Source organism: Ostrea edulis, chromosome 2, assembly GCF_947568905.1.
Source record: "Ostrea edulis chromosome 2, xbOstEdul1.1, whole genome shotgun sequence".
NCBI lineage: Eukaryota > Metazoa > Mollusca > Bivalvia > Ostreida > Ostreidae > Ostrea > Ostrea edulis.
The window spans coordinates 40,349,392-40,375,558 of record NC_079165.1 but is presented as its reverse complement, the minus strand read 5'-3'; the positions used below and the strand labels follow the sequence as shown (position 1 = coordinate 40,375,558).

Sequence of the window (26,167 nt, the reverse complement as noted above, 5' to 3'; positions counted from 1 at the left end):
GATCGGGTGCCTAGGAGGGGTAAGCATCCTCTGTCGACCGGCCACACCCGCCGTGAGCTCTATATCCTGATCAGGTAGACGGAGTTATCCGTAGTCAAAATCAAAACCATCACATGAGAAGAATATGCAATAAAGAACCTTCTTTGTGCTTATGGTTCTTTTGGCAACTACAGGCCGTGTTTAGTTAGCCATATTTTGTTTTCAATTTTTCTTACTGGTTCGAAATAGTGAACCCGTTTCGTCACCTGTAACAATGTTTGCAAATTGTCTTTGATTGAATATGGAAAACATTTTAAGCAATTGCTTAGCGGTTTGTACTCGTACCCGTTTTTGGTCATCTGTCAATATATTCGGTATCCATCTGGCAGAAATCTTTCGTACTTTCAAAATACGATTCAAAACGAAATGCACCCGCGATAGCGATATGCCATAAGCTCTGGCAATATCATGAATCTGCCATCACTTTCAATTATTTCCCTGACTTTTGAGACATTTGCCTTGCCTGTTACAGTCATAGGTTAGATTTTGCTGCATCTTTGACGGACTCTGTGCCAGTTAGAAATTTCTTTCTCCACCTACGAACTGTCTCATAAGATACCTTATCAGACCTATAAACTTCCCCCCAATTCAGTAAAAATCTGCATTACCGAATGGCCGAGTTTTGTGGGAACTTTTATATAAGCTCTAATTTCTTCAATATTCTCAACCCGTTTCCCAATCATTTTTACAACAGTGGTCAGCGACTGGCTCTATTGAAATGACTATAAGTTTAAAACTCTGTGGAGCTGAAGGCTCGTGTTTATACCGTTGGAAAGGTATTGAATAGAGCTATTCAAGAGTATCATCATCCACGAAATCGTGCAAAGCGTTATCGCGCTGTGGTAGAATAAATATTACATATCGAACAGTCCTGGTATGTACCAGCGAAACCAGTGGATACTGTGTGTGAATTCCTCCTCGTCTGCGCGGTATGTCTGTACCACTTTACTTACCACACTTTTGTTGCTGTTCTTTGCAGTTGTATGATATAGAACTTGCAGTGTTGAACTCTGACAAGCAGCTCTAGAGCCAGTTGACTTTCGTCATATTGTTGTGCGTTTCCGTCATACTTTGAGATATTGACAAGGGACTTGCTGTATAGCTGTGTATTGATTAATTATAAACAGAGTCCAATACTTTTTTTAAATATCACGTTGACCAACTCTTCAACAAAAAATCATAAATTAATTTTTCCTCACAGATGTTTTTTTTTCTGCATAGTTTTCGTCATGTTAACATGAAGCACCAATCTCCATACGAATTTGAATTTTCGGATCGTAGAGAACTCGGAGGGCGGTATAATGCATGTAGACCGGTGCTAAACCGTGAAGAGGTCAAGAAAGCCCAAACTCAAAACATCTGTATCCCATTGAAATAAGTTCATCTATAAATTTTCAATAGCTTCAGGGATAGTCAATAAAGTGTAGAAAACTGTCAAATCACTGACATTTGCTAAGTTCAAGGTCCGCAACTTTTTCAAAAATAAGTTAACAAATCTCAAACTTAATCTGTAGTGGTGACCCATTAATATAAGATCATGTATAAATTTTCAATTCAATAGCTACAGCGATAGCAAAACAAGTCTAGGAAGATTTGCACAGATGCACGCCCAGGCTGATGACTCTTGGGCACCTGCCTATTGTGGGACCTACATGTAACAACTCAAAGATCAACTGAATACAAGAATAATATCAAGAGTTTTTTGCTTATGATATACGTAATTCTGTCAGCCTTTGATGTTGTTTACAAAAACCCATTTGAAAAAAATTCCCTCAAATCCACATGATTCTCTAAAATCTAGGTTTTCTCACCTAACAGACTACAAAATCAGATAAAAATCAATAAATAGATCCAGTCTCTCATTCTCAAGGACCACCTCCGACTGTTCCATATTTTTTTTCAGACATCAGGGTATTTCTATAATAATTATAGCAAATAGAGATAAAAATTTCAATATATCATATCTTTAATCCTTAAATTGATGGATGTTAGGGCAAATACAGATATGCGAGAGATGACAACTACATAAAATGGCAGATTACTCACTACCAAGTATGGAAACGTATGGAAATCTCAAGGCTGATAACAGATATCTCCGCCTCCGTGATTACAAACAATGTACATCAGCCTTCACTTCAATTTATTGGCATGATGCATATAATGGTACCTAGCAGCCATTGGACAGAATTTTAATTCATTGTATTGTCATGATTCTGTCTTTTTGAACCTGTCCAGCACACCTTTAGACTTAGAAATCCCTGACTCGTCTCCCTTTGCCTTCCCATGCTCCTGCTGCTTGTCTCTGACGATGTCTTTTATTGTCTGTTTTCGGTGTTCTTCTATCACCCCCCTCTTCCTCTGTTCTTTCTTTCTTCCACTACCACTGCCTTTCATTTTGTGCTTAGGTTCATAGGATATTGACATCGGCTTCTTGAACTAAAAGGTAAAAAATTTCAACCAGTGAGATATCATTTCTCTAAAATGCCTACACAGGGTACATGTAGTCTCCATTAATTTCACAATTATTTCCAGGACTGGGATGAGTACCAGTTAGCTACTAGGCTGGGATTACAGTGTTAGAATTTCTGTTTACAGGGAGCAGCCATTACCATGAACTATGGATACATTCACTCTTATAGAAGTAGTCCTTATTCAATATCAACACCACTCTCACTTTTATATCAACGTGTACATTACATGAATATAGTTTATAAATGTGTGACGGACTCAGATGAATATGGATTCTGCATTTGTTGCACAGAATTTTAAATATAAAGGGTATACATATTGCAAACAGAATGTTAATATGTTAGATAGCAGCAAATGCGTCTCCTAGTATAGCACAGTTGCCAAGCATGGTGCATTTACATCTGTACCACCTGGTGGTACAAGAGCATTGAAGTCAAGGTCACTTTGTCAAGTGCAAGGTCACTAAACACATGCAGTTCTTCTGCTGTAACACTTACATGTATCTTGTTGTTTTCCTCCACTTTCTCTGCGAACGTCTTCATGTCCACTTTGCTGATCTGTTTGGTGTCTAGATGAATCATTTCCGATGGAATCTAAATTAAAAACCATATTCATTTTATCCTTGTATACCAAGTTAAGCATAACAAATCAATTATTCAAACTCTACAGAATTCTGGCTTTACAGGTCATAAATTCTGACATCTTCCTTTATACAGGAGGTCACCTTCAGGAGAAGTCAGGCAAGTTCTGTATAGGCTTTATTCAACTGAACTCTTTCTAGTTTTCGACTTTTTCCATCTAGGCTCTGGTAAGTTTTACATATAAGTTTGAGACTGACCTTATCCAGCAACATTTGGACCTCAGCTTCTCTCTAGATTCTGGTAAGTTTTACATGTAAGTTTTAGACTGACCTTATTCAGCAACATCTAGGCTCTGGTAAGTTTTACTTGTAAGTTTCAGACTGACCTTATCCAGCAACATCTAGACTCTGGTAAGTTTTACATGTAAGTTTCAGACTGACCTTATCCAGCAACATCTAGACTCTGGTAAGTTTTACATGTAAGTTTCAGACTGACCTTATCCAGCAACAGCTAGACTCTGGTAAATTTTACACACAAGTTTTAGACTGACCTTATCCAGCAACATTTGGACCTCAGCTTCTCTCCTCTGTTTCTTGGTTTGGTAAGGATTTGATTCCATTGCATCAAAGTTAGCCTCACCAGCACCTACAATAAGCCAACAAAAAGCTAAATTAAATCTGGTTTTAAACCTCTTGGGGCATTTTGTCAATAACAAATCAAACAATCGATCAAATCTTTCAAGTTTTTGCCAAAGGTGGTATGCATTAGGTACACATACAAAGAAAATAAACATAGACCTGCTAATATAGAAATAAAATTTTCATTAAGTTGGTCTTGCCAAACTTTCTTAATGAATTACAGAATGAATCCATTTGTTCTAATGAAAACAAATTGCAATTTGAAACTTGTAAATTTGTGAACAATAAAAAGGTTTTTACCTACATAAAACATCTCCAGGTTCAACATACAAATACACTGTAGTCCAGATTACTTTATAGAATTGTAATCCCTAGATCAAGCGACTCTATCATACGTGGATGTGTATGTAATCTAACAAGCATTAATTCCTACATGGATATAATGTGACCTCTATTAAGCGACTCCCTGTCTTAAGTGATAAATGACTATAATTCTCCATCCCTAATTGTTTTAGCCATTTTAAGAGGGTCCCCTTGAAAGTGCTTCTTGCAGCTTGGGTACAATATAGACCAATTAGAAAATACCTGACTATCACAGCGTGTTTGTTTGAATATTCAACAACCTCTAGATTTTGTAAATTTCTTGAATTATCGCCACTCAATTCATCGCCATTTTTATTATAACGCTGCATTTCTCTAAGAACATTTTTCCTATTACTTAAAATTCTCGTTAAAACGCCAAATTCGCTTTTGCCATTTGCCACGGTATTTTTAGGACAAAAGTCTACATCAAAGTATTAATTATCTCGAAAAACCGCCATGGGTGCACGTGATCAGTGATGAGGGGAATTGGTCAATATCGATCTCCGGCGTACACCTGGGCAGAAGGAACCCAGTCTTAAATAAACAAGATAATTACTTAATATGAACCGTAGTTTTGTTGTTTTTACCCCATCGAAAAATATTTCACTTTAGCTATGGCTTTGCCACAAAAGAGGTTTCTGTTTAATTTCTAAGAAAATAAGCAAATTATTGCACACCACGGAAACTATCCGAAATGTACACAACAGGAAATCTTCAATTATTCTACTGTTTTAAGGTAAAAGTCCATAAAAAGGAGGACAATGTTGAAATACTCGTTGATCTTCGTCCAGTTAATGACGGCTCGCCTACCAGGAAACACCCATGCATTGCGCTAAATACCGACACTGGTTTATAAATATTGTACATGTAACTTGAAACATACTGTGTATATGCGTCTTGTATGTGTATTGTTTTGAAATGAAGCCTTATTATTGATAAAACTATTTTAATCATGCTAGAAAATTTGGAAAAATAATTACGTGATATTTTTTATTAAGTTTGTACGTAAAGGAAAGATAACTCTTGCATATACAAGAAAAGTAACTCTTTCTCCCCAAAATGGCAGAAATTCAATTCATCGCCAAATTCGTTATAACGCCATAAATTCAAAAGAACAAAGGGTGGCCGTTTATCGAGAGTTCACTGTATACAGCAATCATCTACAGGTATCTAGCTTGTACAGAAATTAACATATACTTAAAGGAAATAACTATGTGATGTACAAATTACTATGTAATGTACAAATTACTATGTAATGTACTTAAAGGAAATCACCATGGAATGTACTGAACGAAGTATAGGAGTATAATCCAGAATAAGAGACAATGGAAAATTTTCTTTTTTACAGCATATGAAACAGTAATTCAAAAGTGTTTTTTGAATAAAAGGATTTATTTTCTTTTAATTCTAAATCTATTACCTGGAAAGGAAGCTACATTGTATGATACTTAACATTAATATTTTTCACTGACTCTTGCATATTCTTTTGATTTAAAGTTATTATCTTTTTTCACAATACAAAGTAAATTCATGTCTGTCTTAAAACATCAGAGTACAGAGTGTCATTTAATCAGAATAGGACAAATGCTTCCGTGCTTGGCTTCCTGTTACAATTACATCAGGATAAACAACATTTCAAATTAAAAATAAATAAAATTCTGTTGTTTTCTTGTTCTTTGCTGTTTTAATTATTTACACATTTTGAAAATATTTAATTGAATTAAGCGTATAGTTCTCGTTTACATGTATTACAGTTTTGTCCTTACTCCTCGGGGCCCCCGAGGTGCAGTGACCAAGAAATTCACTATCTTAGTTTTCTTTACCCCAAAGATGCCATTCCAAATTTAAAGAAAATTTGTCATATGTTTTCAGAGAAGTGTTGTCAGTCAATAAATTAAAAATTTGATCCCATCAGGATAAGAACCAATGATATCAACCTGATTAATATATCACTTCATAATGGTGTCAAAAATCTGTGCAATTGAAAACATATTACATGGTAGGTTTGTAAGGGTCGAGATGAAAGATCGATGTTGATTAAAAATCTAAATTCAAGTAGTTAGGGGAGAAAGGATCAAAATCCCTCTAGATTTCTGTCATCTGAAATCAATTATACAATTTTTCTTTTGAAACAAATTTACTTCATCAATGTACGTTAAAGTGACATTTAAAGACTACACGCACATGTAAATTTTCATTTAAGAAACAAATTTCATTTTTGAAAACACATGAGGGTATGAACTGCAATGCTTCACACCAGCTTAATACATGTACTTCATGAAATGTGTTAGCGCTTCATGAAAAAACAGCATGCGGGCGTGAAGCATTGCAGTTCACAGCTTAATACATGTACTTCATGAAATGTGTTAGCGCTTCATGAAAAAACAGCATGCGGGCGTGAAGAATTGCTGTTCACAGTCTCATGTGTTTTGAACGGTGAAGTTTATTCATATTTACATTCTACTTTCATTTTTGTCATAATTCACAGTTCTTAAAATAGACATACTATACATTGTATTTATCTGTATTCATATGTGCATTGCTTACAACTGCATCAGATTCATGAGGAAATGGCTATCATTACAGATGATAAAGATATCAAAGACAAAAACGATGAAAATGTAACCATTTATAAATAAACAGTAGAAAAGGTATAGAGTGTTATCAGTATTTGTACTTTATAATCGATTTGGATCAACATTCATCATGTCTAGTTTTAAGGGGGGGGGGGGGGGGGGGGGGGGGGTTCTTGATGAAAACTATGTGAAGTTAGCTTTTTGTCTGACATGGAACTTTTGATCTTGTCCCTAAATGAAATCTACAGAGTGAACTTTTTTGTCTCTGTAACACATAATTTTTCCATGTCTTCAAATGATGTAGAAACAAACACATGCACAATGAGGTTATCATTAATAAAATCAACAGTTGTATATTTTTGAAAATATCAGCAATGAAAAATTCCAGACAGCCCTCTGAATGATCATGTTTGATGGCCTAGCATACCTGGGATAATTAGACTTGTGAATCCATCTCCGTGCCCCACTCCAAGGACATCTTCGTACGGACAGAACTGGACATTATTGATCGTCGTCCTCATCTTCTGGATCATGTAAGGGGAAGTAACTTGCTGTCTACATGGGTCTTGGTACACCTTATGAAAATCAGTAAATAATTCATTTGGTCATTCATTACCGATATACAATAAATACAGGGTAGCAAAATGAGTCTTAATGAAAGCTATTCATATTCTGAAATTGTCTTTCTTGATGCTTTATTTTTCTCAGAGAACTCATACAAAACACAAGACTTAATTTTCCTATAAAATAAAATGACCCTGCCTACCAGGTCTTCCCATACATATGACATTGAGGCACATTAACTTTACATCATAATGTAGTGAAGTATCACACACAAAGCAAACATTCTCCCTACCTCTACAATATTTCCTTTACCCAGGGCCAGCAAACCTTTTTGACTGAACACCATATTCCCAGCACCACAACCGATATGGTACGAGTGAAGCATCTGGAATTTCCGAATGTCCCATATCTTCATCTTCCTGTCTACTCCAGATGTAGCCATATAACTGGAACAGAAAAGTCATGGAAAAAGAAAGTCGTTACATGCAAACAGACGTTGTAAGCTTGCCAGTCTATGTATTGCCAGTTCATGTACAAGTTAAACTTTTTGAATGATGAAAAACAGAGAGTTAAAATGAAACGTTAACTGAGTATTTCATGAGCACTCACTTTCCACTGGCATCTATAGCTATGGACCTAACAGCAGCACCATGACAAAGCATCTTGACAAGAGGCTCATTTACATTTGGCGACCACATGGTAACACTTCCTGCATGAATGAGGAATCAATGAAAAATTATGGAATTTCTTATAACCTCGATCATAAATAAACTTAAAACTCTTTCAATATGATGTTTTCCTTTGGTTTTATCATATTTTCCATTCTTCAGTTGCAATGTTGACAACGAAAACTTTTCAAATAAATGTTTTGAAATCTTTTAGCGACTCAATATATATGTCATGATAAACTAATAGTGTAGATTTCTAAATATACAACTGGAATTTATTATCACATATAATTGCAGGAGAAACACCATTCACGAAATAATTTGTTTTTTTTTGAAAGATGACAAATTTATTGAGATTATGTCACAAATAAGTGTACAAATGCATACACAAACATACATTAAAGCAAGAGAGAGATAGAGGAAAGAGGAGTAGGAAGAGAGAAAGCCTTTAAATTTTGATCTTGCTCTTTTATATCAACACAACCTAGTTATGATTGATTTCACCATACTTGTATCAAATGATATCATATTACTTTCTCTCTCTCTCTTTCACCATCCTTCTGTTTATCTTCACAAAATAAAATTACTGTCTCGCTTTTATTTTCATATTGCGGAAATACACATAAAAACTCATGATCAACAAACCACTCACGAATTCATGTTCTCGCAATTTCACGTCTACAAGTCATTTTGCCTTACTAAGCACTCACATAAACTAAGGAATCTAGAATATTCTATTTCCCTGCATGGTATTATACATACCTCCTGTGTGTCCTAAACAAATGACGGCATTGTAGGGATTCTGACACATGACGTCCAGTCTGCCTAGTCCAGTACTGTGGCTAGCCACTTTCTGACCCACTGAGACATCTAACCAGTACAGGTAGCCATTAGCATTCTGAAATATTAAACTAGTTAAGTTGGACAGACTGTGACTAGCAATTATTTTTGTGAAATGAGTACCAATCCTATAATGTCTACCCAAAAATATCTAAAATGGCCTAATGACAGGCACATACTACACCCCCCCCCCCCCCACCCCCCCAATTAGGAAGACTTAAATAATACACATTTTCACTGCAAACAATTTCATCATTTTGGGATGCTTAAAAATAAACAATTCTTCATTTTCAAGTTTAACCGTATGATGTAATAATCTCTTTCTTCATCACTTGTTTTCTTGATACAGGGTCCATAAAATATATTTCAAAATACATGTACCTGACTTTTAGAAAATTTCAAAAGATACTGTATATAGGTAAAATCTAATCATTTGATATGAATGTGAGTGAGCACGAAAATATGAGCATACATATGTAATAGTCAGTCTTAAAACATCTGTTGTTTAAAGCATTCCTCAGGTTCTGATGCCACACCATTTATACAAGCTCACTTGAGATGTCAGTCTCACTTTTTTTTTTTACAATACATGTCCCTTCTAAAAAAGTGACTTTACATTAAAAGTGAGGTTTTAGCAAAACATTAGCACATCAATAAATTCTTTTAAGATCTTAACTTCATAATGGAAAAGCATTTGAAATATTTATTCTTTAGAAATAAACAAAATATTGAATGTTGCCACATGTTCAAAATTTTGAATCTTACAGCACTGGCCAGGAGGAAATGATAGGGTAGAAACTCCAGCCTTAACACCTCATGCAGCTGTTTCAGACAGTGCAGTTCTATCCCCTGGTTGTCGTAGATGTACGTCCACTGTTTCTGGGCAACAGCATACATAGTTTCTTGGTGAAGCCACCTGTAAATTAATGACATGTGTCAGGGTTTGAAACTCACTGTAAAATTAGCGAGACCTGCAGGGCTGATTGCTTGTGAAAACAGTAAGCTCTGCCAAAGACCTGCTAGCCCTGAGAAAATAACTGCCATTTTTGAAATTATCTTTATTGCTATCCATCTTCCAATTAAAATGATTATGTGACTAGGACTCAGTTCCCATGACTTTGATCTCAATCATATATAATTCTATAAAGCCCCTTTAGTTTGTAACAACTTCATTATTGGAAATATCTAGATCTTTAATTAACGGAAATTTTTACATGTCTAATTGGACGTCTATACAAAGAAATGTTCACCCATGGCAAAATGTATGCGTCTCGGACAGTCGAGTGCACAGTAATTTCAAAATTGCATGTGTACTAGAATACTTGTAAATCCTTGTACTGTATAGTGGGTTTTTTTCTGCGGGTCTAAAATTTGGCAATTTCATTGCTCAAAGATATGCTAATAATTTTAGCGGAATAAATTTTGGCGGACAAGGAAGAGTTTTCTCCCTTGAAAATAATAAAGTCTCATTTGAGTGCATATTTGGCGAGTGAAATTTTAGTGGAAAGCTATGTAACCGCTAAAATAAGCCACATTTATCACCCCACAAAAAAATCCCTCTATACGGTATTTAAATCCTTCTTTAAAGAACATAATTCTAAAACATTATGATTATAGGATAAATCATTTACATTTCGTACATAATTCATTTTACCATTTTTTATGTTATTCAAGGACTGTACATCATAAAATATACTGCCCATACCATTTACTTGTTGAATTCAGGTACATTGTGATACATAGAGAATTCAAATAAAAAACATGTTTATTCTCACATCAACATCTTCACTATAACAATGCATTCAGCCTAAATGATACAAGTTTTTAATATGATAATTCAAACAGAATCTTGAGCATTAAAAATATATGGTTAAAAAAACATGTTACCTAATGTCTCTAACGGTTTCCATGACATTAATTTCACACAGTAGTCGCTTAGTCAGCCAATCCATGGCTGCAACATGACCTTTACTCCCTGAAATTAAAAGGAACTTCCCATTCCTGGTGTACTGCAACTTGTACGGCCCAAAGTGTGGTAGGTCAAGGTTGAAATGCTAAAAGTTAAAACCAGAAATGCTTTAATAGTTGAAATTGCTATACACATATGTGTCTGTGTTTTATAGAACTTGACACTGATCCACATGTGTGCACTACTCACTTTTTGAGCTGTGGTGATATCTGCTTCTTGAACAATGTCTGTCTGGGTGACATTTGTGGTGCTTTCTCCATCGTCTGGTATCAGAAAACTGAGAGAAAAAATGGCAAATTATACACAATACAATGCCCATGTAGAATCCATGACAACTCACACAACATATGCATTTATCTTATATCAGTCATTTAGTGCATCACTGTCACCCGATATCAATGAGATCACAGTACATTTGTAAGTCAGTGCACTTTTCTTGCTAAAACAATTGATCTCATCAGAGACAAGGTTCTATACACAATCAAGAGGGCTACAATGCTCTCCTCCTCCTATTTTAGCCCAAACCTGGTGGTGCATGATAAAAAAATTCAAAGTGATGATAAAACATTAGATATCCAGCACTCCACTGATCCCAGTATCCTCAGCCTCTAGTGTATGAGTATCCATGGATGTCGGTTTAAATTTATAGAAAAGTACTCACTGTTACAGGTATCAGATCTCATGACAACTCACACACAGAACAATTAGAAACATTAAATCTTATCACTTACCCAGACTGCTCCTGTAACAGTCTTTACTTACCCGGACTGCTTCTGCAACAGTCGTTACTTACCCGGACTGCTCCTGTAACAGTCGTTACTTACCCGGACTGCTCCTGTAACAGTCGTTACTTACCCGGACTGCTCCTGTAACAGTTGTTCGGATCGCGCTGCCTGATCTTATCACTTACCCGGACTGCTCCTGTAACAGTCGTTCGGATCGCGCTGCCTGTTTTACTGCCATTTCTACCCGCTTCTCATTCTGAATAAGTTTCACCGCTCCATGCCGTGTCCGTGTTGCTTTCTATAAACAGAGAAAACTTTTACTTCAGTTAAAATAATGCTCTATACCGTGAATTTTCCAATCCCATAAACACAAAGCTTTGCTCCGCTTTAAGATATCAGGTTTGATACAACGATTACATGGATTGTAAGTCTCAAAAGTGCTAACTTACCATCTGCAGTTGTTTTCCTCTCCGATATTTCGACATTAACTTTTTGGACACAGGTGCTTCCCCAGGAAATTCATCCTGTACATACAGTACACAATTAAGATGAATACAATGTCAGATGTTAATGTGTCTGATAGTATCATATGCACAATCCAAAAAAAAGAATACTGTATAACAAAGTGGAGCATTCCACCATACATTGTACATGGACATATCAAACCTAATGTAATTTATATGAGCATTACGCACACCAACCCATCCACTACCCATCTACCATGTTATTAAATTCCCTCCAACTTTGCTGCAAGGAGGTGACAATGCAAATGCAGAGTGTTTTACAATATCATCATTTCAGTGCATTTTCTGAAGATTACACTTTGTGAATCATACATGTATACCATTTTAACTGCCAGAATTGTGAGTTCTATAAAACAAATCTACTAACTATTGGCTTAGATTTGGATCTAGAAGTATAAAATATTCAATTTTGAATGGGTGTATAGAGCAGCATGCTATCTGTACCTATGCTAGTTTACCATTGTAGAAGATACAGTGGAGCCTCGGTAATCCGGACGCCATTAATATGGACGCTTCACCTTCCGGACGATTTTTCTAGGGAACGGAATTTTTATACATTATTTAGCATCATTAATCCGGAAATTCGCATACCGGATCTTTTTACTGCAAAACGTTAAAATGTATTGGATATTGTACCGTTAATCTGGACAGTAAATTTTTAGGGAAGGTCTGTGTCGGACAATTTTAAGAAGGCGTAAATTATAAAGAAAGCAAGCCAAACAGTCTAACTGAAGCGATTACCTGTACCCTGTCAATACCTCCCTTTAATTAGGTGGTGTGTGATGATATGTCAGTTAGATAGCACGTGCCCATCGAGAAATTGTATTGCCAGTTTGCGCACATAAGATCTGTGTTGCGTGTAGTGCTGAATTTTGTAAATAAATCTGTAGCATATTATTTTATAGTCTTGATAGCCTAATAGTATTAATCAATTAAACATCATGCCGTAATGCGAATTTTTTTAACTGCTACACATATAAGTTGTACTGATTCGTAAATTGATTATCGGCTTATTCAAATCTAAAGAGTGTAGACTATACTTTTAGATTCTGAATTTTATACTGTTGATTAGCGTGAAATATACATGTATGTTCATGCACATGCATATGTAGTAAGTTTCTAACGTTTAGCATGTCATGCATGTAGAATGTACCTATGTATCTGTGTACGACTGATTCTTGTTACGATGTTGTAGAGCTTTATTGCTTTCAAATTTTTAAACTCTGGGTAGAAGTGAGAGAAATGACAATTAAATTTTGTATGTACCCGTAATGTTGGTTTCACCCAAGTTTTGTTCCGTTACTATCGCATCATAAAAATAATAGGTGCACCGTGTGGCTAGATCAAAGCAGTAGTAGGTCTTGATATTATGAGCTTAAATGATTTTGTTCTCCCGATATTGTCTTGGGTAATTATAGAATAAGAATTGAATTGAATATTCTTTAACATCCCTCTCGAGAATATTTCACTCATATGGAAACGTCACCACTGCCGGTGAAGGGCTGCAAAATTTAGGTCTATACTCGGCGCTTATGGCCATTGAGCAGGGAGGGATTTTTAGCATGCCACACCTGCTGTGACACGGAACCTCGGTTTTTGCGGTCTCATCCGAAGGACCGCCCCATTTAGTCACCTCTAACGACAAGCAAGGGGGTACTGAGGACCTATTCTAACCCGTATCCCCACGGGATTATAGAATAAGAGATATAAACTCTGGCAGATGGAATTTTGGTCAAAGAATGTTGTCAACTGACATGATAATCACGAAATTCTTAAACAGACCACCGAACCCGTGAATCGTGACAGATGGAAATTACCAGCCTCTTTAAGAAGTAAAGTGTGATGAAATATTTGAAGTGTAAATCATAAAATGATTATGTTAGTTACTAATGATTTATTTACTTATAATTATATAAAGTGCTTAATTATTTGTTTTAGTGCATACGGTACACAGTTTTGTATATTTATTTGTAGTGCTAATATATATGCACAATGTACATGTACAATGTACATGTAAGCAAAGGCAAATACACTGCACACGTACATTTCAATTTTAGTGCTTTGAAATGCATGTACATGTAAATGTTAACATTATCAATGCAAATGGTTACATTGTAAATCCAATGATAGAATGTGTTGAATTCACTACGCATCAATAAAGTAGGCATATTGGTTGCTTATGTAAAGATAGAAAATATGCGATTCAGTTATCTGGACGCTTCATTTATCCGGATGATTTTGCTGGGAACCAAAGTGTCCGGATTAACGAGGCTCCATTGTACATGTATTATGAAACACTCTGTACAAAATTTTCTAACCATGTTTTGTAGATAGCTTTAAGTATGATGATGGACTTGTGAAATATATGTACCTTCTGTAGATTGCTTTAAGTATGATGATGGACTTGTGAAATATATGTACCTTCTGCAATGTAGGATGTTGTTTGGGAACTTTCTTATTCACATTTCTCTTTTCCTTGAAGATGTTTTGTTTTGGTCCATGTTTAAGTCTTTTTAGATCTTTATGAGGTCCTTCTCTCTGCACTTTGCTTTTCAATTTTTTTTGCACCTTATCTACTTGTTTTTTATCCTGTTTTTCCGTTTTATCTGTTGGTTTTGGACTATCGACTGCATCTCCTCTTTTAGTCCCCTTTTTCTGTTTACTTCTATATTTCATCTCACAAAAGTTTTCGATAATTTTTTTTCGCCATGGTCTGACTGTGTTTTTTGTACATTTTTGGAGTCTCGCTTTTTCCTTATCACTTCCTTCCTTTCCAACACTCGGTGATTTTAGATTTTCCATGTGTAATTCTTGACCATATGAATATGGAGTTAACACTGTAATAAAAAGGAAACAGCAAATTAAATCAAAATTCAGAATACAGAAATCATTTAATGAATCTGTGTGGGCTTTGATCTAACTATACATGAACATGTGTACAAAGACACAAGATGTGTTTAAACATTTTGGTTATATGTTTACTTGTTAGTCCTTTAATGAAAAACATTTGAGAGTATTAATTACATCTGCTAATAACTGTAAAGACTGATTCACTAATGCCTGTTAGAGGTACGAACACTCGAGCATGGTGTCTGCATCACAGCCCCACATACATGTGTATGCAGAATGAAAAAAAAAGCTTTGTTGCCCATTCCTGTCTCAGACAATGTAAATGCACCTTGTTCAATGCCTAGTGAAGTTGATTTTACGTAGACCTAATATTACAAAAAAAAGCAGAATAAATTAGTCCAAATATGGGATTTTTAAACCATTTTTTATTCAGTAATTCTTGGAAGTGACAAAATGGCTGCCTGGCACTGTTTCATTACCTTAAAGTGATTATAACCTATGCTGTTTACAATAAGATAAAATTTGAAAAGATACGAACTGTTCAAAGTTTAGATTGTACAACTTTGTTGATAATTTGAAGGCATTTTAAACTTTATGATATTTAATTGAAAATCATTTCAAAAATTAAATTTTTTCAGCATTGTGCAAACTTTTTTCTTTTATGGTATGACATCATATATGCTATTCCATGGCTGTTCTGTTAATCACTAATTACCAAAAGGATTAGGTGGGAGATTTTGAATGTAGATAAAAATTGCATATATTTGAAAGGTTTTACAAACGTAAATATAAGCAATGAATTATCATCCTTTGAAAGATGTAATCTCATAACTGCATGGTGAGTGGAAACAAATTTTTACAATTCATGTTATTTAATTTGTACAATGTATGCACACACCGTTGCAGTTTTGAGACTACATATTTCAATAAATAATAATTCATTGCTTAAATATAGTCTGATATTGTAATACATTACTCCTGTATGAAGGATTGATTAGTTTTGTACATGATGACATGATGTATAATGTGAGAACAATTGATGAATTATTTGACAACACTGAAAACAATGTTGAATCTTTGTAATTAGCACCAATGGACCTCTTCACAAAAATATATGCACAGAAATGATAATAATTAAAAAAATAACAACAGGCACAATAATTACAAAGTAAGTGCCCAGTAAGTAGTGATGAATGAAACATTTTCCTGCCTTTCCTACTTCTTTGGATTTTCAAGAATTGTTGAAATTGCATAAAAATTGTTGTCTGGAGGAAGTAATTTACTATCACTAAAAAGAATGGTCGTGCTATAGCAGGATATTTCACTTTGGGAGAATTGTGCCAATTCCTATAAAGTACAGTCTGTAAACCAGCAATCTTTTTCCATGCTGGATGTTCCACATGTATCAAGTGATTGCATCTTGCTTAAGGTCTCTCTTGAGAATTTTTCACTCATATGGAGACGTCACCAAGACTGGTGAAGGGCTTAAAATTTAGGCCTTTGATCGGTGCTTATGGCCATTGAGCAGTGAGGGTTCTTTAGCGTGCCACACTTACTGCGACATGGGACATCCATTTTTAAGGTAATCTCTGAGGACCCATGACATTCACACCTGATGCCGAGCATTTGGTGATGGAACTGTCACTACCTGTTTTAACGACTAAGGTCTTTCGCGGCCGGGATTCGAATCCCATCCTTCCGCATGTGAGGTGAACGCTCTAACCTCTAGGCCACCACGGTGGTGTGTAAATCAATAGACAAACTGAAGTGTTACACTCATAAACACTGCATTGTGATGAAATTATGATTTTTTGTTTTACATATTTTCTTTAAATTCCAATTTTCAATAGTGGCAGCCGCACTACAGCACATACAGTAGTCCGAAATATCTGACGTTTTCCAGACCTTTTTATGATTTTGATATTTACCGTGCCCGGAAAACGTCAGAACCGGCGCCATTACGTAAACTGGAAATTCGCCGCCTCCAGCTGGAGGTGGCATTCTTGGGCCAATTTTAAATACTTCCGAGCCAAATTTAATGTTAAACTCATAATTAATCAATAAAATGATGCTTCTTGTACTTAATACTAATATCGATTTTATGGGCTCTTTAATCACATAAACAGTCTCATGAAAACATTTTAACAAACTGTCGAGCTGTTTTGAGTCACGTGACTCGTTCGCTCAAATGACAGCGAAAATTTGGTTGACTACAATTATATGCTTCTGTTCTCTAATTTTGGAGTGATAGTTTCTTTTAATCGATATTAGTAAGTACAAGAAGCATTGTTTTATTGATTAATTATGAGTTTAACATTAACTTCGGCTCGGAAGTATTTAAAATCGGCCCGAGCATGCCGCATCCAGCTGGAGGCGGCAAATTTCCAGTTTACGTAATGGCGCCGGTTCTGACATTTTCCTGGCACGGTAAATATCAAAATCATAAAAAAAGTCAGGAAAACGTCAGACATTTCGGACTACACATACAGTTGTTAGCCATAAAGTATAAAATTACCATATATACTGTGCTACATGGTATTATAATTGTAACACTCCTTTGTTTCTGAGGTATAAAGAGTCTCCGATATATGAACAAATTTCTTTTGTAGATACAATATTGAGAGGATTCAGTAAACAAGATACAGCTAGGATTATCATATATTTTTAATGGAGTTTTTTTCATATTAAATTGTAGAAGAAAAAAAAGCATTGAATTTGATATAACTTTCATTTACACAAAATAAAATCAAGATGACGTTAAATTACCCTTAAAGGGTAATGTTCGCACACTTGCCGAGATAATCTCGATTTGAGGGAGTATGGTGACAAGCTTCTATGAGAAAATTCGGTCACACTGAGATGCATATTTAAGCACTTATTAGTCTAATTTAAACTTCCTCTTTTCATTTGAATAAATTTTCAAAATATCTATGAAGCAACATTATAAAATAATGACATATAGGCATAGTTTTCGCTTATTTACCATCTCACACGTGTTGGAAAAATCAAAACAACGAAGTCGTAGATAGACCGTACGTTGTATCATCTGCACGAACATTAAAAGTCAAGTTGTTCGTTGATTACAAAGCGACAAATATTCGTACAATGTAGATGTATATGCTAATATTATAGAAATTTTTAACACCCATTGTCGTAATCATAGGCACTCACCATCTTAATTGATGAATATATATATATATTATATACTACACTATACTATCACTTCTATGTACAATGTACTTGTACATATGGCTCAGCTGGATATTTGAACAGAAGCCTTCATCGATGAAGGCGTGTACGTCTCTGAGAAAGTATTGGGACAGAGCAGGGATCAAGTGTGTAGCAGATACATTTACATGAAGGCTCCATAGAAAGCATTCCTCGATCATACCTTCTAAATTAGTGTCATTGAATAATGGTTAATTCAAAGACGGCGCTGCTCCGCATGTATAATAATGCATCCTCACAAGTCAAGGTTTTGTGTTGTGTGGAGAGTACGTAATCACAAAACCTTGACTTGTGAGGATGCATGTAATGCTATATCGATAAACTTTCTTCTAACATATAGTCTAACACGTTAAATTTTTTGTTGTGTGCAGTGTTACCAATGGTTACGTACATATGTGGTCTGTTCAGAAAATGAATTCAATTCATACAAAAATTAATGTTTATCAAATTCATCAGAGTTACATGTACATAGATTTTCCAGAAAAGTTTTAACTCCATTGGTATATACATTTCATAAACACTTAGCATTTATTCGGCCTACATATACCTTTAAATAAATACAATCTTATCATTTTGATGGAAATCCCATTTATTGACCCCAGTAAAGAAAGACAACTTGTAATCCTGTCGCATAAGAATACCATTCCCAGCAGTTTTAGAATCCACAAATCGAAAGTAGAATTATGGGGACGCTCAGCCAAATTCTCAATGATTTTGACCGCTCATTGATAAATACAGAAGACCAGGGGGCAAAAATAACAGATATAATAACAAAAATCCTGGTAAGTAAATATATTTACGTACGATTAACTTGTGTCACGGTTAATGACAGGTTAGACACTGCAACAGTAGAATATTGAATATATGGTGTTTCCGGTCGTATGCATGTGTGTTGAATATGTGAGAGATAAGCTACAGTTGCTTTTGTTTTGTAATAAGAGAGGAGAAAATCTATGGCTAGAATCGAACTCGGGACCCCTGTAATATTGCTCTAACCACTGAGGCCGATATCCATGCACGGTCCTTATAACCCTAACTACTACATTTTCCTCCCGCCTTGATCAGTCTGTTGGTTTGTCTTCGCCCTCGAAAATACCACAACCCAGATTCCTTCTGTCCTTAACAGGACTTTACCTGAAGTTCAGGGGCTGGTCAATGGCACCAAATGTAACAGGAAAGGAGCGCGTTTAAGGCTATATTAGGACCCCTTTTAGGTGCTCTAACCACTAAGCTACCCAGGCCGATATCCACGGTCCATATAGCCCAAACCACTACATTAATTCCTCCCCTCTTAACACAAACCCATATTCTTTTACACCTGGCCGGATTTTTACATGTTAATTGAGAAGTGGCAAAAGGCACCAATTGTGATATAGGAAAGGAGAAAAGTTATGGTTGGACTGAGAATCGAACTCAGGACCCTCACAATACTAGGTGCTCTAACCACTCATCTTTCCCGGCCGATGTTCACGTTTTATATACATGTAGCCCTTATTACTACAGTTTATTCTTGTTTGACGTCCCAATATTAGAGACGTCAGCTGTAGGTTGGTTGACTGTATGTTGTTTAACGTCCCACTCGAGAATTTTTCAATCATATGAAGACGTCACCATTGCCGGTGAAGGGCTGCAAATTTTAGGCCTATGATCGGCGCTTACGGCCTTTGAGCAGGGAGGAATCTTTATAGTGCCTAAATTTTGCAGCATTTCACCGGCAATGGTGACATCTCCATATGAGTGAAACATTCTCGAGCGGGACGTTTAAATAATATCCAAACAATCAATCAATTTTAAATGTTAAGCAGTCAGTACTTAAGTTTACGTTTTAGATTTGACACATGGCACGAGAAGGACTCGAATTCATGACCTCCCAGTTACGAAGCGAACGCTCTATACCGCTGAGCTACAAAAGAAGGGGAGATGGTACTATCCTACATTTGGCTTGTCTCTGCCATGTTAGTGTCATTATCACACGCACTCTGACATATCTTTTCCCCACTTTCGATATATGATGCACAAATTGGAGAGAGACATAATCAATTTTCCCTCTTGAGCATTGAATCTTTGAGCTTTAGACACTTTTCCACCTGTAGTATTTGAGAAGTTGTGCGTTGTTATGTGTGAAAAGAGGTCTAAAAGAACACATTAAGAACATCAGACGTTTGGATGTACAGTGTATATACGATCTGGTGATTTTGTAGTGATGACTTTCTTATTCCGCATCAACGTTTCATCGCCCCGTGAAGATGGTTCCCTGTCGACACCATTTTCTTTCTAAACATCACTGCCTTTGATTGTCTATCTTGTTTAATGTAGGCGATGACTACTCTGTTGTCTGATTGTTAGATGACATGTTTTCCCTCTACCTCCGATGTGACACTTTACATTGTAAGAAATATGATAGCCTTTGCATACATTGTTATGACATTAACCTATACATGAATTGGCATGTTAAAGAACCCACAGACCCTCCATTTTCAAATTTTGACCAATCGCACCTTCAATAGATTTGCTGTTTAAACGTTCTCTTCGTAACCGTGAGGTTATGGGTTCGAGCACCACTTGAGCCATGGAGCTGCCATTGCCAAGTGCTCTGCATTTAGAAATAATATTCACAGGACTTTTGAATATGAATAGCAAGTAAAAATTCCTACAAAAGATATACATACTTCTATCATGCATAAAGTGTAATTACATGTAATTGCAGATTTTGCAAAATCCTATGACGTAACAGGAGGATGGAGTTACCTTAAGTTCTCTGTATTTATATTCATTGTCTGTTGCATGCTAATTTCAAAATATGTTTCTGGATGCCAGTCTTACACTTTAACAGAGATTTATATACTTTTTGTTATTTAAAAAAAATCCCGAATCTGATATACCGTATTTCGTTTACTGGCAATACCGTCCGCTGATCTGTATTGTACAGATGGCGACCATTAACAAGTAATATAATTGTTTTTGCCCACCATTGTGACAACACTTGGATCCATCCTTTTATTGTGTTTGGATTCTTTTGTCTCACTCAATAAGAAAGACAGGGCCCCAAAACGGATTCTGAGTATCAACCTGAACCTTTTCTAATTTTTCATCTCACTTCTTGTCCTTTAAATATAGTTTCTTGAAAGTTAAACGAACGAAAGGTCAAACTCTTCGACTGTCTTTATAAGAATTGGGAATAACAGATTTGTTCACGAGTTTATGCTGTTACCTTTAATAAAAAAAAAATTAAAAAATGCTTTGAAATAAAGTTAATGATTTTCTTGGATTGGTCCAATAGATTTGATCTTTTTCTCACTATCAAAAAGTTAAATGCATGATTCTTTAGTGTCAAAATTGCGACTAAAGTTTTCTGTCATTGTTTGGAGAAACATGCAGTGTGGTCATACATTTTTCATTTTAGTTAATTTGTAAAATAATTTCTAGATAATAATTTAATTCACCCATCTTTTCTATCATCCAGTAATTGGAAAGCCATTTTTCATTATCTTAAAATTTATCTCCTTTTTTTATCACAACAAACTTTTTTCCAATATGTTGCCACAAGGCTTCAAGTCGGATGATAAGTTCAAAGCATGTATCATTTGCGATAAACCCTTTGGGCTTTCAAGTGGAATTACCATGATATCATCTGCATGTATTACTCACAAATATATTGAATTCTTAAATGTCAGTGCTAGCACATTTTTTTTTATATATAAGATTGATTTCAAAATAGTTTAAGATAGAGGTGGAATAGGATAAGTGACAGTATTTCACCTTGTATCAGTCCTGTGTTACTAAAAATATTCACCTAGCACACCATCATATATTTTACAACATTTCGTATTTTTTTCGCTGAGTATTTTCCTTGTATGCCAAGATTCCTTCCTTATTTCTTTCTTCACAATTACAATATGGTACTATACAGTTTATTAACTCCACAGTAGTGTCCTATTGATATGTGATTATTGATTATCAATTTGTAATAATTTATTACATATAAATAACTTTTGATTACGAGTTTCATATTTGTAATGATTCGATTTGTTAATTTGTAATTACGAATTGAATGATTTGAAATCACATGTTCAAACTGGTAAATAGTTCGTCGAGCAGGTAAAAGTATATATAAAGGTAAAAAATCTCGTGTGGCTGGAATGAGTTTCCATACGTGTATATTACATGTGAAAGTCTTGAACGACAATAGATTATGTTTAAAATATTTTTATAAACAACAACTCCATACTTGTACCAGGCAAGAGAGAAACGAGAAAAAGAAGACATGCAGAAGAAGATAGACCAGGAGAAGGTTCAGGTGAAGAAATTGGAGCAGAGGTAGGATTCAAATTAGATCGAAGTTGCAGTTATTTAAAAAATGACATTATTCATAATTTACAAGTTTTAAAGTTACCGACAGAGTCAAGATTTCATTGATCTTCGACTTCATCAAAAAATTAATAGGATCGTTAAACGTATTTTCCAAATGCACTTGAATACGCATGTACTCAGACATTTGATTTATTTACTTTAGATCTTTCTGTACATGTATATACTCGAATATGATGATTAATTATATATGATTCTAGAATGTCTGAAAATTACATGTACCATGAAATAAAGAACAAAATAAGTAAGAACAAGAGATGTTTGTAAAAACATATGCCCCCATGGTGCAAAATTGAAAAGGGTTATACACACATCATTTAATTGAGAGTAGTATCATCAATTCAAAATATTGAGCAGACAATATCTTCCTATATCAAGAGTGGATTGACTATGTGACCTAAAAATCGATAGGGGTAATCAACCCCTGAATATGTACCAGTGTACCAAGTTTGATGTCTGTCAAGCAAAGGGTTCTCAAGATATTGAACGGACAGTATATTCCTATGTCCAGTTTGACCCTTGACCTTTGACCATTTGATCTCAAAATCATTAGTAGTCATCTTCTCCTGAAGATGTACCAGTGTACCAAGTTTGATATCTGTCAAGCAAAGGGTTCTCAAGATATTGAGCGGACAGTATATTCCTATGGTCAATTTGACTCTTGACCTTTTACCACGCGACCTCAAAATCAATAGGGGTCATCCTCTCCTGAAGACATACCAGTGTACCAAGTTTGATTGATTGATTGTATCTTGCTTAACGTCTCACTCGAGAATCTTTCACTCGTATGGAGACGTCACCAAGACCGGTGAAGGGTTTCAAATTTAGGCCTATGCTCGGCGCTTACGCCATTGAGCAGTGAGGGTTTTTTAGTGTGCCACACTTACTGTGACACGGGTCATCCGTTTTTAAGGTCATCTCCGAGGACCCGTGACATTCACACCTGATGCCGAGCGTTTGGCGATGAAACTGTCACTACCTGTTTTAACGACTTAGGTGTGTCGCGGCCGGGATTCGAACCCCGGGCCTTCCACATGCGGGGCGAACACTCTAACCTCTCGGCCACCGCGGGTGTACCAAGTTTGATGTCTGTCAAGCAAATGGTTCGCAAGATATTGAACGGACAATGTATTCCTATGTCCAGTTTGACCCTTGACCTTTGATCATGTGACCTCAAAAACTTCTTCTGAAGATGTACTGGTGTACCAAGTTTGATGTCTGTCAAGCAAAGGGTTCTATAGACATTGAATGGTCAGTATATTCCTATGCCCAATTTAACCCTTGACGTTTGACCTCAAAATCAATAGGAGTCATCTACTTCTTAGGATGTCCCAGTGTGCCAAGTTTGATTTCTTTCAAGCAAAGGGTTCTCAAGATATTGAGCGGACATTATATTCCTATGTCCAGAGTAGATTGACCCTTGACCTTTAAAACAATAGGGGTCCTCTTCTACTCATAACCAACCCTTATATGAAATATCATTATCATCAAGTGAATGGTTCTCAAGATATCGAGCGGACAACATGTGGTCTACCGACCGACCGACAGGTGCAAACCAATATGCCCCTCTTCTTTGAAGGAGGGGGGGGGGGGGGGGGGCATAAATATATAAACCTTTATTTCAATGGATTCCAGAAAAATGTAACCATTTCTTCATGTGAAAAATATTTAAAATCTTTAAACTAGGTACATTTGGTAGTAAAAGAAAGAATGCCACTTCACGTTCTTCTTTATGTAAAATTTGAATGCAATAAAATGATTATGATGTCATATATGCCATCAACGAAAACCTGTATTTAAATGTCCATGTGCGGACTTCACCAACATAACTGGCAAAATTATTTTGTTAACGAAATATCATTCACAGTTCCCGTTCTATTAGTTCACATATACAGGAAAGGTGAAGATAACGAACATTGATCAATCTCATAACTCTCACAAGGATTACAAAATAAAAGAGTTGGGCAAACACGGACCCCTGGACATACCGAAGGTGGGGTCAGGTGCCTAGGAGGAAGCATTCCCTGTTGACTGGTTACACCACCGTGAGCTTTATATCTTGTTCAAGTAAACGGATCAATATGTAGTCAAAATAAGTATGTAAAGAATGGTCTAACAAATGGTATGCAACATACAGCATTCAACCCAGTGATATCTTATAATGTAAACCAGAATGAAAGGAAAATTAGCAATTAAAAACTGGTATTTATCGATGTTGTTACATATATATTACAAATATAATTGTTTGCCACCATGTGAATTTTCAGCACGAGATCAAACAAAATAAATTAGGGAAATGACATTTTTGAGTAAAGCATAATTACATTCCGTGAACATGTCCATATTGTCACTCTGATACAAATGACAAGTGAATGAGACCCATTTCTTAAGACAAAAGTCGTATTCATTTAGTGCTGACTAACTAAAAAGGTCTTATAACATCAATTTAAAGTAAAATAGTGAAGGGGTCAGAAAGGACTACATATCTTCAATGATCATCATTCAAGGAATGAATTTGCTAACAATGGATACATATAACCTCGCCGTTACCAAATTGTAGTGTGTGTTGACGGATAAATACACAATTGATCATCAGTTTGAGTTGATATGATTTGCAGGCTACACAAAAATATAGGCAAAGAAGTTGCTGTCCTTTATAAAAGGACCACAATACGTGGATCATAGGCATGTGTTTCTTACAGAAACTGTTGATACTTTAGGTTGTAATAAAACATTGTTGTAAAACAGATTTTTAAATCTTGAAATTCAAGCATGCAAATGTTTCAATAAATGTCTTATATTGCTAGAGCTGTAACATATAGGCCTAATATTGGCACACTGATTTTGACTACGGATAACTCCGTTTACCTGATCAAGATATAGGGCTCATGGCGGGTGTGACCGGTCGACAGGGGATGCTTACTCCTCCTAGGTACCTGATCCCACCTTTGGTATATCCAGGGGTCATTGTTTGCCCATCTCTCTATTTTGTATTGCTTTTAGGAGTTATGAGATTGATCACTGTTCGTTATCTACATCTTTTATATGAAATATTTGTAGCTTTGATCTTTAACTTCAGAATTAAGAGTCACCCTTGAATTTGATGTGGACCTTAAAGAGCAAATTCAACGGGGAATGCAATCTGGTCTAAATGTTTCGTGCCTTAATGCACCCCATCCCATTCTACCCACACACCGGTACGGTCATATAGTACCCTACTTTTGATCTTTAAATGAAGGTTGCGTCATCAATCTCCGGAGCAATCGGAACGTCGATCTTCCTTTTCATGATATTTTGGAAAATTAAATATTTTCAACAATGTCAAGTACACGTAGTAGAGTATATATATCGTTTAGGTCCTAGTACGATATTGACACGGTGAAGTTGAATTTTCATGTAATTTGCAAGTTAGTAGTTTATTGCACAAGTTTCTGTGCTGCATGTAGGATGTATCAATGATTTTCTTCTTATCAATGTGTTTCTTATCAATGTATTCATGCTTTGCCATAAAAATCACATGGGGAAATTTCATTTAAATTGATAAAGTGATGGAATGCCAGAATTTAACTATATAAAGCTTGTACAGGTAAATCTAAATACAGTAGTATTCGCTGCAGTGAATCAAAGTATTGGCCAAAGTTCTTTTCATAGTATTTGCTATGGTAAATACTTTATATAATAGTATCAATTTTAAGTATTTACACGTACTTCCATTGACGTTAATAAAAGAAGAAACATAGCATTTACTGTATTAAGCAATAGTTT

The 26,167-nt window shown here is 35.6% G+C and overlaps 2 protein-coding genes across 2 annotated transcripts in view; one reads left to right on the top strand and one right to left on the bottom strand.

Moving 5' to 3' along the window:
* Positions 1-1,987: 1,987 nt before the first annotated feature.
* On the bottom strand, positions 1,988-17,865 carry LOC125678822 (WD repeat-containing protein 46-like). Its single transcript, XM_048917524.2, has 14 exons — positions 17,790-17,865; positions 14,378-14,793; positions 11,882-11,956; positions 11,618-11,730; positions 10,897-10,984; positions 10,626-10,792; positions 9,504-9,654; positions 8,661-8,796; positions 7,840-7,939; positions 7,523-7,676; positions 7,094-7,241; positions 3,640-3,734; positions 3,006-3,101; positions 1,988-2,475 (listed from the first exon to the last, which is right to left on the bottom strand). The coding sequence occupies exons 2-14, from the start codon at positions 14,756-14,758 to the stop codon at positions 2,245-2,247; spliced, it is 1,935 nt and encodes a 644-aa protein (XP_048773481.2). The 5' UTR covers positions 14,759-14,793; positions 17,790-17,865; the 3' UTR covers positions 1,988-2,244.
* A 769-nt stretch (positions 17,866-18,634) lies between these two features.
* The window catches only part of LOC125678823 (uncharacterized), a 13,376-nt gene continuing 5,843 nt past the window's right edge, over positions 18,635-26,167 (top strand). The window contains exons 1-2 of the mRNA XM_048917525.2: positions 18,635-18,816; positions 22,272-22,351. Of these exons, the coding sequence (XP_048773482.2) occupies positions 18,718-18,816; positions 22,272-22,351 (179 nt within the window). The 5' untranslated portion in view covers positions 18,635-18,717. The remainder of the gene's footprint in view (positions 18,817-22,271; positions 22,352-26,167) is intronic.